General features: G+C 38.5%; 1 protein-coding gene across 2 annotated transcripts in view; it reads left to right on the top strand.

Moving 5' to 3' along the window:
* LOC122223990 (protein adenylyltransferase SelO-like) overlaps positions 1-24383 on the top strand; it is a 35068-nt gene extending 10685 nt beyond the window's left edge. The window contains exons 8-19 of one of the 2 annotated variants that reach the window (XM_042945157.1): positions 155-242; positions 1798-1867; positions 3155-3227; positions 4842-4925; positions 5513-5642; positions 9615-9659; positions 9756-9837; positions 9928-10020; positions 12703-12782; positions 13564-13607; positions 20628-20707; positions 24141-24383. In XM_042945157.1, coding sequence (XP_042801091.1) covers positions 155-242; positions 1798-1867; positions 3155-3227; positions 4842-4925; positions 5513-5642; positions 9615-9659; positions 9756-9837; positions 9928-10020; positions 12703-12782; positions 13564-13607; positions 20628-20707; positions 24141-24263 — 992 coding nt within the window. In that variant the 3' untranslated portion in view covers positions 24264-24383. The remainder of the gene's footprint in view (positions 1-154; positions 243-1797; positions 1868-3154; positions 3228-4841; positions 4926-5512; positions 5643-9614; positions 9660-9755; positions 9838-9927; positions 10021-12702; positions 12783-13563; positions 13608-20627; positions 20708-24140) is intronic. The other variant, XM_042945158.1, reaches the window with a different exon arrangement.
* The last annotated feature ends 268 nt before the right edge of the window (positions 24384-24651 follow it).

Below are 24651 nucleotides of genomic sequence, written 5' to 3'. Positions count from 1 at the left end.
TCTGCTTGAGTTTCTCTCCCTCTCCGTCTTTTTCTCTCTCATTCAAAAAAATAAATAAATAAAAATAAAGTAAATAAAATAATTTAAATTTTAAGAAAACCATATTATGCTATATTTGCATAGTTTAACTTATGCTGAAATGTTTGTTTTTCAGGTGCTGTAGTGCTGCGTGTTGCAAAATCATGGTTTAGAATTGGATCATTAGAAATTTTGGCTCATTATGGTGAACTGGATTTACTAAGGTTAGAAAATGAGGGTTTTTTTTTTTTTTGTTAAATGACAGAAGAAAATTTAAAAATGCTTATATACATGCTGTGAAGCTAAAATATCTTTGGTTTTCTTATAAGTAAAACCAAATATTTCAATAAATAATTATTTTTAACACTTGCTATGTGCCTAATATCATGTGGGTTTTCTAGGATGCTAAAAGAAGTGTGAGACACAGTAGACCCTTTCCCCAAGGAATTTTTAATCTCAAATGCAACTATCAACTGTGGGGGTCTGTGCCATTCAGAGACCTAGGTGGAAATGACTCAAACCCCCCACTTCTGCAGCCTGCAGAGCTCGAAAGATCTCCTTATAACTTCTGGGATTCCCACGGTTTTGACATGTGTGAGATGCCTGTTTTGCTCTGGGTTGACCCAGACTTGAAACTTAGCCCCTTCAATAGGACAAAAACAGGGGCGCTTAGGTGGTTTAGTTGGTTAAGCGTCTGACTTCGGCTCAGGTCATGATCTCACAGTTCATGAGTTCAAGCCCTGCGTCAGGCTCTGTACTGACAGCTTGGGGCCTGGAGCCTGCCTCAGATTCTGTGTCTCCCTCTCTCTCTGCTCCTCTCCCACTTGCACTCTTTCTCTCTCAACAAATAAATAAACATTAAAAAAAATAGGACAGAATGAACCAAACAGGAGAATTTACACAAAGCATTTAAGAACAGGTGCATCTTAGTGAAGATTTTTCTGCAGGGGAGACAGAGGATTGCTTCAAAAGAGCAAAAGCAATTCTTCCCCTTGTATCATGCAGTACAGCTTCCAGCATTTTCTGATGTCTTGGTGCCTGTGATACCTGTGCTTACAAAATTTCATCTTCCTTCAGCAGACTTAGCAAGATGCGTTTTCAGAAAAAAATTTCTTCCTTTAAGAGGAATTCTGTTTCCTTTTGTTAAGATAACACAGTTTTAAAAACTCATAAAAATTCTCATAGGCAAACTAGAATCATTAGGAATGCGGGTCCTATATTGTAGTTATGAGCTTAATAAATCCAGATTCCGCCTGGTCCACCAAGAAGATGGAGAGAAAAGACATTGAGGGAAATGAATAAGCAAAGCAGAGAAGTCATCACATTGGTCACGAGGGGTCTCTGTGTCTCTTACGTTAGCAAATGTTTACTGAGCTCGTGGTCATCCCTGCTTGTTGAGAGAGTTGTCTATACTCGCTGGGCATTATTTCTAACTTCCCATTTGTTTTTCCGTTCACTTCTGCTTGGATTCTGGGTCTGGGTCTTGTCAGGATTTGCATAGGGTGCAGCATACAGCAGGTGCAGGACATGTGCACTGGGTATGTACTGAACTAAGCTGACTCTGCAACACAATCAGATGGAATCTAATCCTATCTTAGAAACACATTTCCAGTTTTGACTGGTGTTGAGGAAAGATTTCTCTATGGCTGTTTTGGGAGTAAAATCTTATTTCAGTTTTAAAAAATTTAAGCTTGAATCTAATGGCTTCCTGAATGTCAAGGGTGGATTTAGATGGTTTGATACGGAGGCATGCCGATACTCTCCCCTTCTTCTCTCCAGGACATTATTAGACTTCATCATACGGGAGCATTTCCCCTCAGTAGAGGTCGCAGAACCTAACAGATACGTGGTAAGTTTTTAAAGACAAAGGGTGGTATTCGGTCTTCTCTCATTGCTTGTCAACGTCAATGGTTACAACTTATAACTTAAAGAACTAAAGGTAGGAAAGGAAAAAGAGCACTCTGAACATTTTGTTAGAGGAAGAGAAGGTGAACCACTTCAGAAACAAGACACAGATAAGAAAGTGGTTTTGTGGGACACCTGGGTGGCTCAGTCGGTTGAGTATCCAACTTTGGCTCAGGTCATGATCTCATGGTTCTTGGGTTTGGCCCCGTGTTGGGCTCTGTGCTGAAAGCTCAGAGCCTGGAGCCTTCTTCGGGTTCTGTGTCCCCCTCTCTCTCTGCTCCTCCCCCGCTTGCACTCTGTCTCTTTCTCTCAAAAATAAATAAACATTTAAAAAAAAAGCGGATTTGTTTGAAAGGATCTAAAGAACAGATACTACTGCATCCTGACTCTAAACATTATTTTTTGTGCAGCATTTGTAACTTGGTCCTATGTGTTCTTTTCTCACATGTGAGATATATGGATATTTCTATATTAGTCACTCTAAAATACACATAATCCATAACAAGAAAACATGTGATTTTCTTTTCTTTCTTTCTTTCTTTCTTTCTTTCTTTCTTTCTTTCTTTCTCTCTCTCTCTCTCTCTCTCTCTCTCTCTCTCTCTCTCTCTTTCTTTCTTTCTTTCTTTCTTTCTTTCCAGGTTTATTTATTTATTTTGAGAGACAACGTGAGCAGGGGAGAGCAGAGAGAAAGGGAGACACAGAATCCCAAGCGGGCTCCAGGCTCTGAGCTGTCAGTATGGAACATGACGTGGGGCTCAAACTCACGAACCATGAGACCGTGACTTGAGCCTCAACCGAGAGTCAGATGCTTAACCGACCGAGCCACCCAGGCACCCCTAATTTTCTGTTCTTGTGGAAATGTTTTGATCATTGTACCCTCTTTTACCCTCTTAGCAGTCACAGAGAATGGAATGGCATTATTTTTGTTGGCCATTCATTTCAAAGTTTAAGAACTCACTTTACTTTTAACTCCCTTGTGCTGAATTCTAATGCTTTCCCTGTTCTTACTGGACGTGGGGAAAGCCTGGCCATAATACTTTGAGCCATTAGAGATTATTTCTTGCTAATTCCCTACATTCTTCCATGTTTTTCTTACACCTACTAATTTCCATTTCTTTAGTTAGGTTTTGGCTCTCTGAATGTTTTCCATGTTCTCCTTGTGACTTACCAGAAGATCCTAAAAGAGTATGCATTCCTGAAAAATCTGACAAATTTCTGAATTTTATTTTAGGATTTCTTCTCTGTTGTGGTATCAGAGACAGCACAACTCATTGCCTTGTGGATGTCTGTTGGTTTTGCTCATGGTAAGTTATCTACTGATGTGTCATTTTTCTGCTGGGGAAGTAGAGTTAATTTGTTGAAGCAGAAGACTTCTTTTTTGTGTGCCTCAAAATATTCCTGCTGATGAGCTTCTTAACATTTATAGCCTATGATTTTTTTTTCAGCAACAGAGAAACAATTTTCTCGTGTTTGAAATGGTTTTGAGGGGAACAGTATACACAAAATAGAATAGGCATCCTCAATTTGATGAGGATGTTATTACTTGTAAAGCTTTTTAACCTCGTGGCTACATGTATTATATTTAGATCTCTTTAAAGCTGTTTTAAAAATCTTAAGTATAAAAGCACTACATGCTTAAGGTAAAGAATTTAAAATATACAGAAGTGAGGGGTGCCTGGATGGCTCAGTCAGTTAAGCGGCTGGCTTTGGCTCAGGTCATGATCTCGTGGTTCGTGGGTTCAAGGCTCTGTGTTGGCAGCCTGGAGCCTGGAGCCTGCTTCAGATTCTGTGTCTCCCTTTCTCTTGGCCTCTTTCCCATTCATGCTCTGTCTCTCAAAAATGAATAAACATTAAAAAAAATGCTTTAAAATATACAGAAGTGAGTGTGAATTCCATTTTCGAGGGCAATCATTGTTAACCATTTCCTATCAATTCTTTTGGAATGTTTTGGAGGATATTCATAATCTTTGAAAAAAGCAGGCCTGGCTTGTATGTATGAAGCCATCTTGTGTGTGAAATTGCATAGGGAGGAATATGTGCCTGAACTAAGAATAACTGAAAAACAAATCGTACACTTACTAATGTGTCTAGATAAATACCAAACGGAATTCCCACACTGCAAAACTTCTTGAAATCTGCTCAGCTTATCACAGACATAGTCTGTGTATCTCTCTTGGGGTGGTTGGGGTAGGGAGAGTGGGCTCAGCATTTCAGAGTTTTTGCTATTATGAACTCTGCTGCAGTGACTACCATGCAACTGTATCTTTGTATTCTTGAAGGTGACTTTTTGAGGATAGACCCCTAAAGTGGAATGGCTGGGTTAGAGAGTCTGTACAGTTCACGTTTTGTAAACAGAGAAAGGCTGAAACTCTATATTGGACACCGTTGCCAAATATCCTGTATGTAACAGGCTGGTGGATTCATTCCCTGGCTTCTTCCTACCCCAGCCATGGCCTCCCTGGCCTGCGAGGCATACTCTCTCCCCACAGCTGGTGACTGTTACTGGAATGCATAGCCATGTTTTTCCCTTTTCCTATCCTTTGAATATGAATTAATCTTATTCCTTTATTAGCCTCAACTCCATTCCAAGTAACATATATTGTTTAAACACATGCTAGAAATTGAGGATAAGTAAGAAGAATTTTTATTTCTTGGGGCTTTTGTTCCTGCAGTGTTTGAAATCTTTGCAGGGGGTAGGGTATAAAACAAAAGGGTAAATTTAATTTAAAAATATAGTTTTAATATATATTAAGCTATTTGGTATCACCAGTTAAACTTTCAATTGATAATCTAATTTTGCCGCATTTCCAAAACAAATGCATTTCCATTACCTTTCCTATTCTGGATAATTTTATACATTTAAAAATGCTTTATTGTTTTATTACCGTGTTTTCAGAAACTTTTTGTTGTGGTTTCAGGTGTTTGTAACACTGATAACTTCAGTTTGTTATCCATTACAATTGACTATGGTCCATTTGGTTTTATGGAAGCCTATAATCCAGGTAAGAGTGATTTATATGTAAACATGTAAGATGTTTACACACATATATCTTCTGGGGCTATAAGGATTCAAAAATGAGTCCTTTGTGGTCTCTGCCCTTAAAGAATGACATATTAGAGAAGATGCCAGGGAGGGGAGTGGGGAACATGTGTGAGACCAATGTGGGTGTGACTTCGGGCATCTGACCCTTAGCGGCTCTGTGCCCTTGGACAAGCCACTTAACTTGGCACTTTACCAACCTATAAAATGGAGGTAACAGTAACACAATACTTACAAGGAGGGATCCAGGCGGGCTTCGTGGAGGGTGGAGGACATGACTTGAGGTAGAGTTTGAAGTATATGTGTGATCCCCTGATAATTCTTGCAGGTTAGAACTTGCCTCTTTTAGGCAAATATTCATATTCATATTTAAAAAGAATTTCATGTGTATGGGTAGTAAGTATTTATGTTACTTTTGAATTAAATGTTTATAGACAAAGATTTAATAAATATAAATACATCTAATAAATATAAATTTATTAAGTGTAAATATAAACTTAGAGACAATTATCCCCACTACAAAATGCTAGTGTTTTTTGTTTTCAACAGATTTTGTCCCAAACACATCTGATGATGAAGGAAGATATAAAATAGGAAATCAGGCCAATATTGGGATATTTAATTTAAACAAGTTGTTGCAAGCTTTAAACCCAATACTGGATCCTAGGCAAAGGCAGCTGTGAGTAAATCCTAAATCCACTAATTAAATCTGTGTAAAAATATATTTGTATAATGATTTTTTAAAATTTGTTTTTAATGTTTATTTACTTTTGAGAGCGAGAGAGAGAGAGACAGAGCATGAGCAGGGGAGGGGCAGAGAGAGAGAAAGACACAGAATCGGAAGCAGGCTCCAGGCTCTGCACTGTCAGCACAGAGCCCAATGCAGGGCTCGGGCTCACAAACTGAGATCATGATCTGAGCCAAAGTTGGATGCTTAACTGACCGGGCCTTCCAGGTGCCCCTCACATCCAATTTTCTGTCCTGTCTTCACTGCTGGCTTTTAGCCCCAAAACCAGACACAGAAGCAACAGTGTTATATATAATTCCTCACCAGCTCCCACAGTCATAGGTCAAATTCCAAAAATAAATCCCTTGTTCTATAGCACCAATAAGGGTTCTGCTTCTCCGGCTGTAACTATATACCCAGTGAGAGAAATCTCTGCTATTGTTTATGTATTGACTTTCTTCCATCCATTTCTTTTTTTGCTTCTGGCACTCCATTATTTGTATGAATCCTCCATATATTCCCAATTCTTTTATTATTATTATTATTATTATTATTATTATTATTATTATTATTATTATTTTTACTTATGCTTTCCATTTCTTTGTATTTTTGCATAGTGTTTTGTGGTTATTTCTTCTAGTTGATTTTCTAGGCCACAAAATCGAGTCTCAGGAGTATCTGTCTTCTCTCTCAATTCATCTACTGAATTTTGTAGTCTGAAACAATATTTTATAGTTCTAGAATGCCTACTGAGGTATAGTTTGTTCTTAAGTATCTTATTATTATTATTATTATTATTATTTTCATATTGTTATCTGTCTCCAAGAGCAGTTCCATTTTACTAAGGGCCAACTGTTCTGTTGTTCCTTCGTTTTTCTTCTCTGCGGGTACGAGCCCACTTTGGTACTGTGTTACTTCCCTTTGCCTCTCTGTTGGGGCTCAGCTCCAGTTATGTGGTGATACACCCTTCATGTGCCAGCAGAGTACGCACAGGCAAGTTTTCAGCTTTCCACTGGGCCTCTGGTAGGCTGCTTCTCTGCTCCCAGCTCTCCTCAGCGCCAGGCTAGCATTCTCCCACCTTCTGGGGTAGACAGGTTTTAGCAGGTTTCCTGTAGGCTCAAAGAAGCCAGGGAGCCCACGAACTCTTTCCAGTAGCATATATACAGGTAGGGCCTGCTCTGCTCAGCCATGCTGTACCTCACGAGTGAGGGCCTGCAGTCCTGCCCAGACACTCCAGGCCCCAAGACTCTGTAGCCAGGGGAGAGAGGCTGAATTAGAGCAGGGAGGGGCAGGCACCAAAAATTCATTTGAACTGCCATCTTCCTTTGACATCTATCTCTGGTTTAGTCTTTGGGCTTGAATACTCTTAAAAGTGGTTCATTGTGGTTGGGGGGGGTCTTCATTAGAGTACACAGTCCTTCTCTTTGTCCACTTACTCCTATTTGGGGAAGGAAGGGTTAATGATCCGTTTGATGAATATGGGAGAAGAAACTAAACTTGTGAGGCTCCTCCTATTAATACCTCTCTTTTTGGAAAGCTGTCAGTCCAGGGAAAGAGTACATTTTCTGCTTTTTTATATGAAAATTTTATAGGGGTGTGCCCAAGTGGGGGGGAGGTCCATCGTTGTGACTGCTGTTTTAGTAACTGAGTGAGTAAAACTTTCTAATTTAGGCACAATTTGTTAACATGCCTATTTATCCACAGACTTAAGCCATATTCTCCAGACTAGCTTTTGTCAGTGATAAAGCTGAACTTTTAATCACAATCTGACCATTGTGTGATCTCTCATTCCGAATTTAGGCTGAAGAAAAAGTGGTACATGGTTGCCTTTTTAAACAACAGAGTAAATAATAAATAGGTAACTTATTATAAATAAGTAATATTTATACTTAGTTACTCGAAATATCTCCTGTATGTATATCAATAAGCCTGAATAATAATCTAAGTATGTTAATAATTACATAGACTGTTAAAACATTTCTTGATATAACCAGTGGACATTCAACTCCTTGAGGGCAGGATCACATTTTAATCATTTGTGTGTCTTTAATGTATTTGCTAGGAGATAGAGTATATTTACCTCCTCTCTCTCCCCCGAACTCCCCTAAGTCTAAAACTTACCATTTCCAGTACAACAAGATCACAAATGGATGGCAAACCATATAGTGATTTCATTAATCCTGGGTTGCAAAAAAATTGCTACAATAGAAGTTTTATATGCCATCTTTGGTTTCCTTAATTAATATATTTTAAAAATGTATTGGTAATACATCACATAGTTCAAAATCAAAGCAATATAAGATGTTATTCATTGAACAGTCACTTTTGTCTCCATTAATTTTATATCCCCTTTGCCCTGCAGAGTCCATTTATTCATGAGACAAATACTTATTGAGGTGCCCGTCACCGTTCCAAGTGCTGGGGGGATAGCAGTAAATAAAACAGCACAATAATTGTGTCCTTGTGGTACTTCCTTCTGGTGGGAGAGACAGTCAAACAGAATAAATAGTTACATAGCCAATTAGAAAGGAGGTAAATACTATGGAGAAAAATAAAGCAGGGGATAGGGAAGGGTTTGCAGTTTTAAAAGGATAATCAGCATCTCACTGAGCAAAGGCTTGAAGGAGTCACAGGAGCAAGCCACACAGATGCTTGGGGAAGGGTGCTCTGGACAAGGGACTAGCCTGTGCAGAGGCCACTAGTGGGTACGTGGGGTGTTTAAGGAACAACAAGAAGGCCTCTATGGCTGCTTCAGAATGAGCAAGGGGAAGACTTGTATGGGGTGAGGTCAGTAAGGTAAAGAGAGTGGAGCTGCAGGAAGAGTTGAGCTTTTGTATAACTTAAAATACATTTAAGAATATTAAGAAATAGAGGCACCTGGGTGGCTCAGTTGGTTAAGCGACTGACTTGGTTTCAGCCCGGGTCATGATCTCATGATTTATGAGTTCAGGCCCTACGTCCAGCTCCGCAGTGTGACAGTATGGAGTCTGCTTGGGATTCTCTCTTTCACTCTCTCTGCCGCCACCCCCCCCCCCCCCACCCTTGCACACTCACACGCTCTCTTTCATTCGAAATAAATAAACATTAAAAAAAAAAAAGATAAGCCCCTCTTTGGGCTCTGCACTGACAGCACAGAGTCTGCTTGGGATTCTCTCTCTCTCCCTTTCTCTCTCTCTCTCTCTCTCTGCCCCTCCTCCCCTGGTTCATGCACATGCACTCTCTTTCATCGAAATAAATAAACATTAAAAAAAAAAAATAGAAACTAGGGGCACCTGGGTGGCTTAGTTAGTTTCGTGTCTGACTTCGGCTCAGGACATGATCTAGCAATTTGCAAGTTCGAGCCCCACATTGGGCTCTCCGCTGTCAGTGCAGAGTCTGCTTTGGATCCTCTGTCCCCCATTCTCTCTGCCCCTGCCCTGCTTGCCTACTCTCTCTCTCAAAAATAAACAAACATTAAAAAAGTTAAAAAAAAAAAAAAGTAGAAACTTAATTTTTTTAAAGATTGAGTTTAAGGTGGGGGGATGCACCTGGGTGGCTCAGTCGGTTAAATGTCTGACTTGGGCTCAGGTCATGATTTCACAGTTTGTGAGTTTCAGCCCCACATTGGGCTCTGTGCTGACGGCTCAGAGCCTGGAGCCTGCTTTGGATTTGGATTCTGTGTCTCCCCTCCTCATGTGTCTCTCTGCCCCTCCCCCACTTGTGCATGCTCCCTCTTTCTCTCTCAAAAATAAACTAACATAAAAAAAAAAGATGAGTTTAAGGTTAAGAATGCTTTAATCTTTATATTTTTATGAAATATGGGAATTGAGATTGGTAAATATAATAATTATATTTAATATATGAAAAGGTTCACTTTGTTCTGATAACTTAAGAATGTTAATTTTAAATAAAGATTTCATTGTCCTTCCTTTTTTCTTCCTGTAGAGCTGCTCAGATTCTTGAGGGGTATCCAGTTCTTTATTATACAAGGTTTGTCCTTTTCAATACAGATATTAAAGCCTCCTGGTTGGTTTGGGGACAATTCTTGAAATAGTGAGTTGAATTGAAATAACATTTCTCTTTCAGATTTAGAGAATTGTTCAAAGCCAAATTGGGATTACTTGGGGAAACAAAGGGTGATGATGATTTAATTGCATTTCTCTTACATGTGAGTTTGTCATTTTATATCTTTTTTTCCTTGTATTTGAATTACTATTCTTGAAGAATTGAGATTGATAAATATAATCACTTTCATTAGCTCATGGAAAAGACAGCAGCTGATTTTACAATGACATTTCGGCAGCTCAGCGAGATAACTCAAAGCCAGTTACAGGAGCTCAACATTCCCCAGGTAGTAATTTGCAACATTTGTTTTTCTCTTAATTCAGTATTCTTTTTTTTTTTTTTTTTTTAACGTTTATTTATTTTTGAGACAGAGAGAGACAGAGCATGAACGGGGGAGGGTCAGAGAGAGGGAGACACAGAATCTGAAATAGGCTCCAGGCTCTGAGCTGTCAGCACAGAGCCCGACGCGGGGCTCGGACTCATGGACCGCAAGATCATGACCTGAGCCGAAGTCAGCCGCTCAACCGACTGAGCCACCCAGGTGCCTCTCTTAATTCAGTATTCTTTAACAGACTTATTGAGGTATAATTTGCATACCATGAAATTCCACTGGCCTGAAGCATATAATTCAATTATTTTTTAAAAATTTATAGATCTATGCAGTTATCACAATTCTAGAACAATTCCATCACCCTAAAAGAGATCCTTCCTGCCCATTTGCAGTTAATCCCTGTTTCCACTCCTAGCCCCCAACCACCTACTAATTAATTTTGTGTCTCACGATTTTCATTTTCTAGACATTTCCTATAGGTGGACTCATACAGTGTGTAGTCTTTTGCTTCTCCATTAGCCTAGTTCTGAGGTTCAGCCATGGTGTTATCTGTATCGGTAATTCTTTCCTCCTTGTTGCTGAGCGGTACTCCGCTGTGTGGATATACCACCATTGGCTGATGCATTTACCAGTTGATGGACATTTGGGTTATTTCCACTTTTTGGTTACTGTGAGTAAATACTGATCTGAACATTCATGTACAAGTTTTGGTGTGAACATATGTTTTCATTTCTCTTGGATAGATCCTAGGAGTGGAATTGCTGGATTGTTTAGTAAAATGTACGTTTGATTCCTTAAGAAACTGCCAAACGGTCTCTAAAGTGGCAGGGGCTTAACTTAGTTTTAAAAGTATGTGTTGCCTTTTTATTTCAACACGAACACATTGCATTTATGAAATATTATGGGTACTACCAGAAGATTCTTACTTATAGATTTTTAGATACCTAGATCTATTTCTAAGGTCTATTAAAAAACAAAATTCAGCTGTATAAATTTGAAGATCCAATGGGTTTTATTCAACAATTCATGAATGGGGCAGCATCCCACCTAGCAAACAGAAAGGAGCTCTGAGGAGCTGTACAAAATGGGGGACTTTTATAGGCAGAAGGGGACAGGGACAAGGAAAGAGCAGATTACGTCATCTTTTGGGGGAAGGATGGTAGGGGTCTATCAGGTGGATTACCTCACTGCTGCTGACCCGGGAGTTCCAGCTGACCAGTTAAGATTACCTTCCTGGGGGAGGTTGAAACTGCAATTAGGTTAGGTATTAAGTTTTGGTTTGGTGATGTGGGCTTAGCACAAGTGACTCCATTTTGGGCCTGTTTCTTTTTTGAACAGGTTTAAGTATTTTATATTGTAATCACTGTTTATTATTGTTTTTGAGATTAAAATTCAGCCTTATTTTTTGAAATTTCAATCTCTTCATTATATTACATGACATTCTGTGCCTAGTTAATGTTATCTTTTTATAGCCTCACAATGCATTTATTTATTCAAGAAGCACTTATTGAGAACCCACTATTATTAAGAACTTACTCTGGGACAGGCATTATAGTAAATGCTTTACAAAGTAATGAAAAATTAATAATAATAACACTAATAGCTAACATTTATTGAGTGCTTATTATGTTTCAGGCACTATTCTAGGCATTTTATATGTATAATCTGTGCCACGACATATGGGCAGGTACCACTGTTATTTCTATTTTACTGGTAAAGAAACTGAGGCATGGAGAGGCTATGTAGTGCCAGCTCACACAATTAGTAAGTGGCTGGCTGGGTTCAAACACTGGCAGCTTTCTCCAGAGCCCCTGTTCTTAACCTCTGGACTATCTGCATCTTTTTCCCATGAGCCCTTCACCGTAAGTAGCTCAATATAGTAATAAAAGTAAATTATTGTTAGCTTTCAGTTTATTTTCTGTCGATAGGTAAATATCAGGATCTGATTCTCATGTTTACCCATGCCCGATGAGGCCCCTTCATGCTATGGAGCTCTTAGCCCGTGGTTGTAGGGCTAGAATTTCGTGTTAGAGAATGCTTGGAGTAGTGAGGAACCCCTCTTTGGGCCTCCTCAATTTGCCCCGCAAATTAAGTTTTTAAAAGTAAATTACACATTATTTAAAGGAAAGCTTTTGGTAATATCAGTATTCATGTGTAATCTCTATAAGAACTTTGTTTTTTATGTATCTTAAATCATGCCATTATATGGCTTTCCATAAATTAGAACTTTAGAGTTGAATGTTATATAAAGAGAAGGAAGGGCCACCTGGGTGGCTCAGTCGGTTAAGTGTCTGACTCTTGATTTCTACTCAGGTCATGATCTCACGGTTTGTGAGTTCGAGCCCCACATCAGGTTCTGTGCTGATAGCATGGAGCCTGCTTGGGATTCTCTCTCCCTCTCTCTGTGCCCCTCCCCTGCTCACATGTATTTTCTCTTCCTCTAAAAATAAATAAACATTAAAAAACAAGAAAAAGAAAATATTATTCTTTTTTTAGTACTACTTCTACTTGAAATAGCATGTCTTAAAAAATCTGGATAAGTTATTATTAAGGAATATAATTTAAAGCAATATGAAGTTAAAATAAACTGAACCAATATTAATATACTAAGCAGCCTATTATTGTATTTTCATTTAGCAATTCTGGGCGCTGAATATGATTTCCAAGCACAAGCTCTTTCCAGCCTGGGTATCCCAGTACCTGCTGAGACTGAAGAGGTAAGGCAATATAACCATTTCCGAAAAAGGATGCAATGTTGTATTACTTTAGCAGAGTCAAGCCATCAAGCCTCTCTTTCTTTAATTCTCCAACATTTCCTTCTACTGCTGAGTACTTTGCACCTGCCTAGGCGTCCACAGCAACACCTCACCCATGCAGAGAGCACCTGTCTGCTCACCCCAACTCTGATAACACTGTTCCCCAAGTTCCTTGGGAGCCCATGCCCTGAAGCTCTGGAGAAGAGCTTCTCAGGTTTCTATCCATGCCTGTTAGTTGTCACATCTTCTACACTTGTGACAAGTTACTTTGTTTCATAAATCACAGTGAATTATTTGGGAGTAAAGACATTGTAGGTAGTGGCCCCTGAACGGAGAGATGGGAAAACCACAGGAAGAAATAGCTTTTCCCAGTTTAATGGCCCCTGAAAGCTGTTTATAAAGACAACCATGATTAGTCAAGAAAAAGCTAAATTATTTTCAGAAAACCATGTTTAAGATAAGGAAAAGTATCAGAAAATTTAGATTTTTAGACAAAACTATTTTTTAATTGGTAAAAATAAAAGACTTGGAATTAGCTAAAATAATTAAACAAGGTAGTATTTTGTATATTATTTAATCAAACTCAGTATTTTCTATCTTCCTTTCAGACACTGATGCAATGTGATTTTTAAATGTTTTTTTCCCAATATTTGTCTTGTGAAATAATTCCCACCCTTTTGAAAAAAAGCTATGATATAAGGAGACAGTGGTTAATTTTGTCCTTTGTTTTATTCATTGTTAGTAACATGAACGATTCAGATTCTGAAAGAAGAAAAAGAATGACAAGTAAGTAAGCCTTTTGATTTTTCCAATTTTAAGGATTATCACATAAAAGCAACATTCTTTTGAAAGCTGGAAGTAACTACTTGAGGAACTGAGGGGTCTTTTTGGCTTTGGTGTTGGTATTTTTGGCTTGTTGTTAACTAGGATAATTTTACTTGAGTGTATTTTAGTTGAGTTGAAGTGTCATCTATGAGCTTGCCTAATGACATTTCACACAGTATAATAGTTCTGCTTTTAATAAGTTTGCATACAGATGTTAAAATCATATAGTCCTTTTTAAAATTTTATTTGAGAGAGGCATATCATGCATGTGCTAGCGTGGGAAGGGCAGAGAGAGGGAGAGAGAGACACACACACAGACACAGACAGACAGAGATTGCCAAGCAGGCTCCATGCCCACAGTGCAGAGCCCAATGCAGAGCTCAGTCCCAAGACCATGAGACCATGACTTGAGTCAAAATCAAGAGTTGGACGCTCAACCGACTGGGCCACCCAAGCGTTCCTAAAATAATATAGTCTTTTTTTTTTTAAATGTTTATTTATTTATTTTTTTTTTGAGAGAGAGACAGAGTGTGAGCAGGGTGGGGGCAGAGAGAGAGGGAGTCACAGAATCTGAAGCAGGTTCTAGGCTCTGAGCTGTCAGCACAGAGCCCAAAGCAAGACTTGAACTCACAGACCTAGAGATCATGACCTGAGCTGAAGTTGGACGCTTAAGTGACTGAGCCATCTAGGTGCCCCAATAAGATATAGTCTTAAAAGATGGGGAGAGACAAGGTAGTTTGGGTTATGATGAAAGAAGGTGAGTTTGGGGGATCTGGCAGATGAATCTCCTCTTGTGACTTTTTAGCTGTATGATCTGAAAGATACTTAACTCTCTGAGTTTAAAAGTCCTTAGTTGTTGTATAATGGGGATATTTTGCAGGGATGTAGTATTGGAGCGTAATAATATATGTAAGGTATCTAGTTACAGTGCCGGGGCCATAATACACATCCAGTAAATGATAGCTCTGAAAATAAATCATCTCTAATACTGATTTCAGTTTACCATGTGACTTCACAGTTGGTTTGGTGAAGAAAACAATGGAAGTTAGTTCTTTTTGCAGTATGGAGTCTAAGATCAAAGAAGTTAAGCTGAGTGCCTGAACACTCCTGCCTCACTTAGGACTTGTATAGAGAGCTAGTGTGTGTCATCAGGGTGGCCGATTCATGTGAATGAAATAATGATGATGCTCACATTCCATGTGAGGTTAGGGAATGAGATTGCTTCTTGAACTCAAGACCTTCTTGTAGAAATAAAACCAAGTTTAGTTTTTACAGAGAAGTGAGTGATCTATTTGAGGCCCAGCATGGATTTAGTTTCCACTTCTGTCCACTGCTGCGGTTGTACAGAATTTATAAGCCAGCTCAGAGTATGGACAGTCAGCAGTCAAGAGAAAGAAGAAATGGAAAGAATAACATGTGGTGGAAGTCTTTAGTATTTGGATTTGTTTGGTTATGACAGGATGGATGAGATGATAAAATGAAAGAAATTTCAGTGAAGTCAAGGCTGCAGCTTTGAGTTATGTTAGAGAAATAGTAAGTGCTGAACAGTGGGCTCTCAAGGGAAAAAGATAAATTTTCACAAAGAGCAAAGGCATGATAAAAGTTCATAATGATACTCAGTTACGTTTCTAAAGGCACACTTCCATATGTTATTATTATATGCTTAACTGATGTGAAAATGCAAATATATAAGAAATTGATTGTACAAATTCATGTAACAATGTGTATCAGGGATGTGGAATTAAAGAATTGTACAGATGTGAAGAAATAAAACATCTAAGAAGAGTGTCCTGTGTAGTGAAGTCCAATTCTTCATTTCCCTTAGGGAGTCTTCATTCCTATGTATGGTCTTGACCTGAGTTTATTTTCCTCAGAGAGATAGCATGGCATAGGCTCCAGAGGTGGGCCTGCTGTGCCCAAGCTCTGGTTTGGCCATTTATTTCCTACATGTTATTAAGCAAGTCATTTGATTCCTTCATCCCTCCTTTTCTCTTTCTGGTGTGTATATATACTTTTTAGGGGCCTTACTGAGGTATCATTTACATAAAATTCACTCATTTTAAGTGTACCGTGATTTTTTTAGACTGAATTTAAAAAGTTGTGCAACTCTACCAGGTATTTATCCAAGGGATACAGGTATGCTGTTTCAAAGGGGCACATGCACCCCAATGTTTATAGCAGCACTATCGACAATAGCCAAAGTATGGAAAGAGCCCAAATGTCCATCAACAGATGAATGGATAAAGAAGATGTGGTATATATATGTACAATGGAGTATTATTTGGCAATCAAAAAGAGTGAAATCTTTGCCACAATGTGGATGGAACTAGAGGGTATTATGCTAAGTGAAATTAGTCAGTTGGAGAAAGACAAATATCATGACTTCACTCATATGAGGACTTTAAGATACAAAACACATGAACATAAGGGAAGGGATGGAAAAATAATATAAAAACAGGGAGGGGGGACGGGACACCTGTGTGGCTGAGTCCATTAAGCATCCGACTTGAGCTCAGGTCGTGATCTCACGATTTGTGGGTTCAAGCCCCACGTCAGGCTCTGTGCTGACAGCTCAGAGCCTGAAGCCTGCTTTGGATTCTAATGTCTCCCTCTCTCTGCCCCTCCCCTTCTCACACTCTGTATGTCTCTCTCTCAAAAATCAACATTAAAAAAAAATTAAAAAGAAAACAGGCAGGGGGACAAAACATAAGAGACTCTTAAATATAAAGAACAAACAGAGGGCTGCTGGAGGGGTTGTGGGAAGGGGGATGGGCTAAATGGGTAAGGAGCATTAAGGAATCTACTCCTGAAATCATTGTTGCACCATATGCTAACTAACTTGGATGTAAGTTAAAAAATAAAAAAAATTATTAATTAAAAAAATTGTGCAACCGTGACCATCCAGTTTTAAAACATTTCTATTTAGTTGACCCCTCTTTTGTTTCCTCACCTATAAAGTGCATTTACATCATAGGCTGTTGCACAAATTCAGGGAGATAGTAGTTGGCACATAATAAGTACTCGATAAGCATCAGCTATAATACTAGTATAGAGTACATTAAGTATCTTCGTCACAGGGTTGTTGGGAAGACTGGGATGACTTAATGTTTTCTAGAAACCAAAAGACTAAAAATATATTGCTGTTATATATTGTTTCAAAACATTAAAAAAATTAACAGTAGATTAGGGGAAGGTTTGCTTTAAAATTTTTTTGTAGATGCTCCAAATTGAAAGCAATGGGAACATCAAAGATGAGTGTTTTATTTATTTAAAAATTAAAAAAAAATTTTTTTAATATGTATTTTTGGGAGAGAGAGAGAGAGAGAGAGTGAGTGAGCAGGGGAGAGTTAGAGAGAAAGGGAGACACACAATCCGAAGCAAGCTCCAGGCTCTGAGCTGTCAGCATAGAGCCCGATGCAGGGCTTGAACTCATGAACCATGATATCATGACCTGAGCGGAAGTCGGACGCTTAACCAACTGAGCCACCCAGGCATCCCTAAATAATAGTGTTTTAAAGGTCTTAGAATTTTTTTTAATTCTGCAAGATTTATTATTTTTAAACCTCCAAATAACTCTATGATCATAAGCCACCAGAGGACATTGATCTCTTCTCTTTTATGTCACACTGTGCCCACACAGCCCAGCTCATATTAAAACTTTAATAAATGCTTTTGATGACTGTCCTTACTATGCATCTAGGCAAGCCATTATAGCTCCAGCATTATACAAGTGGGTTTCTGCAATAAAACTAACTTGGTTGTAATTCTGAAAATGCATCAGTGTAATTTTGCTTTCTTTGTGCCTAGTAGTGAATTTGTGGCACAGGCTCAGAAGAATCTTTATTTGTCCTTAGAACACAGCTATTGTAGAGCTCAAGGCCAACTATGTTGAAATCCTGGGTTTGAGCCTCATTATAAAATATAACTGTAGGCCTAGTCCACAGGTATAAATATAAATTGTGGCCTCAAGTAAATATTTTAGACCTGACCTTTTGTAGATACGAGGATAAAGAAAAAATTCCTTCTTCATTCTTCTTCCTGGACATTAAAAAAAAAAAAACACAGATGGGGTGCCTGGGTGGCTCAGTCAGTTGAGCATCCAACTCTTGATTTTGGCTCAGGTCATGATCCTGGGGTTGTGGGACTGAGCCTTGGTCAGGGTCTGCACTGAGTGTGGAGCCTGCTTAAGATTCTCTCTCTCTATTTTTCTCTCTCTGCCCCTCTTCCCTGCATGCACATACTTTGTCTCCATCTCTCAAAAAAAGAAAGAACAATGGGAGATGCTATATTTGAAATAATTTGTCTCTTAAATTATGTTAATAACTAACAATTATGAGGATAAGATTTATTTTTATTTTTATTGAATTAGATAAATGATAAAGAGAGTTGCCATTTTGCCGTTTCATTGCCAGCCTGTTAGAGATTAGTTGAGCTTAATAATTTGAAGTGCTCAGTGTTTTATGGACGTTGAGTCTTTCTGATATACTGATCTTTTCCAATTGAGGGTAGCAAAGGCATGCTTTCTTTGTATTATGATGTACTCAGTAAAACATAGCCTTAACTCTCTTGACAGCTAAATTTACCTTTTCAGAAAGATATACTAAGTCCCTCTTATATTCCCTTTTTTTGCACCATCTCATTGTTTAAAGATGAGACTTCAAACATGAATTTGAGTCCTGCCCTTACGTAGTCAACACTCTAGTGGATCAGGGATTATCACATTATATGTAACTCTGGCTGGGTTTGTGTGTGGACATAATCCTCATTAACCCACTGCTTAACATTTTATTGCCAAAAGAAAGAACCTACCAACAGAAATTTCCCAACTAGATAAAAATGTACAGAATTAGATAACTCCTCAAAGAATCTTATAAACATCTATAATTATCTGATTTTCAAGTAGTTTACATATTTGTAACTTGGTCCAAAGCACTTCTGCTTGTAGCTGAAATTCCCAGTATGTTTTAATAGTATTTTACTGTCAGGTTTCTATGACATGTGTGTCAAATTTGCCAAACTTCAAATTTTTTTTTTTTTAATGTTTATTTATTTTTGAGAGAGACAGAGACAGAATGTGAGTGGGTTAGGGGCAGAGAGAGAGGGAGACACAGAATCCGAAGCAGGCTCCAGGGTCTGAGCTGTCGCACAGAGCCTGATGTGGGGCTTGAACTCACGAGCTGTGAGATCATGACCTGAGCTGAAGTTGGACGCTCAACCGACTGAGCCACCCATGCACCCCAGATTTGTCAAGCTTTTAATTGAAAGCTTCCTCTCTCCCTCTGCCTAAGCTAAGCACTTCCACAACATCCCTTGCACATTAGTTTTATTTTTGTTTAAAGGTTGTACATATTTTTGTGTACACATTTTTATTTTAAAGGAGTTCTGTATGAATTCTTTAAAATTGAAAAATACCTGGGTGGCTCAGTCGGTTAAGTGGCCGACATCGGTTCAGGTCATGATCTCATGGTTTGTGAGTCCGAGCCCCGCGTTAGGCTCTGTGCTGACAGCTCAGAGCCTGGAGCCTGCCTCAGATTCTGTGTCTCCCCCTCTCTCTGCCCTTCCCTCCCCTGCTCACTCTCTCTGTTGCTCGCAAAAATAAAACATTAAAATTGAGAAATACAGAAAGACTAAAAAAAGATCCCCTGTATTTTTAAACATAGTTGCTGTTTACTTTTTGATGTATTTACTTCTAGTCTTTTTCATGTGTATTGATTAGGAGAAATACGTGATGGTAATCATACTATGGTATAATTTTAGATATATATATACATATTTTTACCAAGAATAAATAAGGCATTTTTCCTTACTACTTCATTCTTTATAATGTAACATTTTTAATGGCTGGATAATATTTCTTAGGAAGGGTATACAGTGTTTTACTTAACTATTCACCTAATATTAAGTATTTAAATTGTTTCTGGTTTTCTTTAATGTAAATAATACTTTTTAAGTTCTAATTTGTTTTCATAGACTACATTCCTAGAGAATTGCTCGGTCACAAGGCACTTATATTATTAGATTATCCGTCATATCATGGCAGATCTTTAAAACCAAGTTGAAAGGGAATTTGTATGTTTCCACCATTCAAGTAGTTTGGAAAACTGTTGAGAATCACAAAATTGTGATTTCTGGAGTCTGCTCGGAATTTCTGTTGTGCCAGTGGGGATAAGCATCCTCCCTCTCCACTCAGTTGATAAATTGTTTTGGAAAAACTCATCTCCAATAAAGACATAGTTTCTGGAATTTTTTAAATGTGCCATTATACTACCTTTAATATAAAAAATGTGTGGTTACTATGAAAAATGTAAATTTATAAGGAGTTTTGCCTTCCTGTAACCCTTCATGCTTGCTCTTGGCAGCATGAACATTAAGCAGTCCCACTAAGTCAGACCTTAATTCTGAGCTTGAGGATGTTAAAAGTAGCAACTTCTCTTCCCCCACCTCCACTCAGGCTGTGGGGCCTAATTCAGACTCATTCACTACTTTCTCCAGCTTTAGAAAATGCTTAGTGAGGGGCGCCTAAATCGGTTAAGTCTGTGGCTCTTGGTTTTGGCTCAGGTCATGTTCTCAGGGTTTGTAGGAAGGAGCCTGATCTTACAGAGCCTGATTGGGATGCTCTCTCTCTGTCCCTCCCCCACTCGCTCTCAAAATAAATAAACGTTAAAAAAAAAAAAAAAAAAAAAAAAGAAAGTACTCAATGAACTGAATATGGTGCAAAAAACCCAAAGTAATGATGAACCACTGAAGAGAAAAACCAAACCCAGTACTGATCATAGCGCTCAAAAAAGTGTTCTCTGTACCATAAGGTAATAGACACTGTACATTGTTTATAAACAATCAGAGTTGACTGATGCTGATCTTTGCTTCTCATTTGTGCCTTCCAGCAAAGTTCTTAAAGCTTATCTAATTTTGGGGGTGATTTCATATTGCCTTTGTGGACTTAGTAATTTATTGTTCCAAAACACACTTTTCCCTCTGAAGCTGTTAATCCTAGGTATGTGCTGAGGAACTGGATGGCAGAGTCCGCAGTGCGAAAAGCAGAAAGGAATGATTTTTCAGAGGTATGGTGTGTGAGTCTCCTGGGTTTATATTTATTAATTTTAAGTGTATCATATTTTAAGCACACTTACTTTGTTTGCAGACATGTGAAACTAGACCACTGCCAGTACCAGCTTTTCCTTCTTGTTGCCTGGTCTCTCTTTATAGTAAATCATTGTTTCATTTTTTAAAAGAAAAAAATTTAAATTAAAAAAAATCCATTCTTTAATGGATTTAAAATTTTAAAGATTCATTTATATCATATATCTATATTACTTAAACTTCTGAGGGTTTGATGCTGCTGCTTCTTGTTTATGTTTTGGAGTTCGGGATTTCAGTCTGTGGAATCCAGTGAAGACTGATTTAAGGGTGCATCTCCCCAGAGGGAGTTACTTTTGCTTCTACCGGGTGTCCAACGCACTAGCAATGTGGGTCCACTTAAATTCATACTGACAACAGTAAAGATAAATGAACTGGGTCTACGTGCATCCACATGGATGAATCCCACATGTAATGTTAAGCAAAACAAGCAAAGGGCAAAGGAATATATACCACATGCTTATTACCACTTAAATACAGTGTAAAACATGCAAAATTGTATGTCACTTAGGGATGCATGTGTGTATAACAAAAGTAACAAATGAATAAAGATGATAAATATCATTTTTGGACTGTGGTTACTTGGAGGCAAGGAAGAAATTTGCATTAGGGAAGGAGACTCCTATTGGGCTCCGGTCATATTGGAAGTATTTGATTTCTAAAGCTGAGTGGAGGATATACAAGTGTTCATTGTATTGTTCTGCATACTTTCTTGTATGCTTCAAATACTTCACAATCAGTTATTTAAAATGCAATGTACATAATTATTTTTTTTTAGAAGAGGAACAGCCTTGGGGTGTGTGGGTGGTTCAGTCAGTTGAGCATCTGACTTCAGCTCAGGTTGTGATCTTGCAGTTCATGTGTTCGAACCCTGCATTGGGCTCTGTGTTGACAGCTCAGAGCCTGGAGCCTGCTTTGGATTCTGTGTCTCCTTCTCTCTCTACCCCTCCCCTGCTTGCACTCTCTCTCTCTCTCTAAAAAATAAAATAAACATTTAAAAAAGTTAAAAAAAAAAAGGGGGGGGATGGCCTTGGTGTTCATGCTGTCACTCTGTACTGCACTGGAGTAGGTGTTATGGATGCTCCTGCTTTCTTTCCCTCAGAATCATTCTCTCCACAGAGTGTGCATGGTCACTACCAACTGATCAGGGCTGGCATGAGAAACTATTTTTGCTATTTCTAATTTGGAACTTGCATTAACTTTATATTTCAGTAGTTCAATTAGCTTGACAAATCTAGGTTTTCATTTTAGAAAATATTTTAAAATATCTTTTTTTCAATGTTTGTTTTTGAGAGAGAGAGAGAGTGCGAGCGGGGAAGGGGCAGAGAGAAAGGGAGACGCAGAATCTGAAGCAGGCTCCAGGCTCTGAGCCATCCGCACAGAGCCCCACGCAGCTCAGAAAGATGGACAGCAGGGGGCGCCTGGGTGGCTCAGTTGGTTGAGGGGCCAACTCTTGATTTCAGCTCAGGTTATGATCTCACGATTCATGAGATGGAGCCCCACATGGGGCTCTGCGGTGACAGCATGGAGCCTGCTTGGGATTCTCTCTCTCTCTCTCTCTCTCTCTCTCTCTCTCTCTCTCTCTCTCTTTCTCCCCCTCCCCCACTCATGTGCACACTCTCTCTCTACCTGTCTCAATATAAATAAATAAACATTAAAGAAAAAACTAAAAAAGAACTAACTAAAAAGATGACAGAAATGGCTTACCAGCAGGGCAGCATCGGCTCCTCATTTGCAGGAGTTCAGTCCATGCCAGTAGCCCGGCACGGCAGTGAAGCTCAGGTGTGCACAGACGAGGTCCACACTGGGAAGACGCAGGGATAGCCCTGGCTTAAAAGCTTCATGCTCCATAGAAACCAGTATCTCTTGTAACAACTGCATAGGCATAGTCTCCAGTGTCCCCATGAGCGGCCTGCCCTATACCGAGTCACCACACTAGAGAAAGCCCAAAACATGCTGTCAGGTATTTACAGTTCTCCCATCCAGATGCTACTCGTCAATCATAAGCAATGTTATATGGTGACATAGTTGTCATACCACCTCATCAAGTCACCAGGGGAACAGAGCCAGACAGTTAATTCAGGGTTAAGTTCTCATGCAGGAAAGGAAAAAGATTTTGTTAAACCTTTATATGGGTAACCATTTACACACACAACTTGTGTTTACCTGTTTGCATCAAACACACTTCTTGAGAATCTACTCTATGCAAGGTGCGGTGAAGAAGTATAAAAATGTATTCAGGGAGATTTTTAGCCAGCAAGTGAGAGTAGAATGGGCATAAATAAGACTAACTTTGGTAAAAGTGTATGTATAGAAAGAACCCTGGGGGAAGTTGAGAGGGGCTCTAAAAGCACCATATTGATGATGATGCTGTCTTCCTATTAAATATTAGTAATACAGTAATACCCTCTATTTCATCTCTTGGTACTTTCTTAGTATAGACAATCATGCACCTTTTTCTATCAATAGATCTAAGTGTTCCTTTATTAACACCCAAGGAAATGATATGCACAAAAAATACCAAAGGAAATGCACCAAAAATATATTTTAACTGAAGTATGGTTGACATATAACATTATATTACTTTCAGGTGTACGACATGATGATTCAATATTTGTATATACTGTAAAATGATGACCACAGTAAGTCCAGTTAACATCCATCACCATACATAGTTACACATTTTTTTTTTCTTGTGATGAAGTCTTTTCCAATCTACTCTCTTAGCAACTGCTATACTGTATTATTGTTAACTTTAGTCACCATGCTATACATTACATCCCCACGACTTATTTATTTCATAACTGGATGAAAAGAAACATTTAAATCCTAGAATTATTGTTGAAAGAGGTGTGTTCTTTGATGCCTCAGTTTATTACCATGGGTCAAAGTGCAAATGAGGAAGTGGCATGAGTTGGAATCCATGCCCTTGCTTTGGAAAGACTGCAAACCACTGACATTATTTTCTTTTTGTAAATATTTTAGAAAATTATAATTCTCTTAATTCTGTGAAAGAATTGCTGAATTATCAGGATATATGTATGTATGTGTATATGTGTGTGTGGATATATATATATATATATATATATATATATATATATATATATATATATATACAGTCTTTTTGAGAGGGTACATATTTGCTCTCCTGTTTTAACACAAAACTAGTACTTAAAGGAACTTTCTGTGGAATGACAGAAATTTTAAGTAACAAGTATAGTTGAAATTTTAATACAACATACAGTGTTTAAACATTTTTAAAGAAATTTCAATTTAACCTTGTCATTCTGGGAATTTAGAAAATTGATAGGTCCTGAGGAAGAAAATGTGCATCTATGTGCTTCAATTGTTTGCCAGGTCCATCTTCTCCAGCGTGTTCTTCGGCATCCTTTCCAGAAGCATTCTGCAGCTGAAAAAGCGGGTTACTCCTCACCTACTCCTTCTTGGGCCAAGGACCTCAAAGTTAGCTGCTCATCTTGATTTAGGTTAAAGAAATGAAGGGATACTTTTGTCATTGAACTCAACATAGAATCATCCATTTGATAAATTCTTTAAAAAAAATTTTTTAAACGTTTTTATTTATTTTTGAAGGAGAGAGAGAGAGAGAGAGCATGAGCAGGGGAGGAGCAGAGAGAGAGGGAGACAGAATTCGAAGCAGGCTCTAAGCTTTCAGCACACAGCCCGATGCGGGACTCGAACTCACAAACTGTGAGATCATGACCTGAGCTGAGGTGGGACGCTTAACCGACTGAGCCACCTGGGTGCCCCACCATTTGATAAATTCTTAATGACCATCTACATTTTGATGACAGTCTCACATTTCATAAAAAGGATTACGTATGCAAATTTTTTTTTTTTTTTTTTTTTA

Source organism: Panthera leo, chromosome B4 (assembly GCF_018350215.1).
Source record: "Panthera leo isolate Ple1 chromosome B4, P.leo_Ple1_pat1.1, whole genome shotgun sequence".
NCBI lineage: Eukaryota > Metazoa > Chordata > Mammalia > Carnivora > Felidae > Panthera > Panthera leo.
The sequence above is the reverse complement of the archived record's forward strand: the minus strand, read 5'-3'. Positions and strand labels throughout refer to the sequence as shown.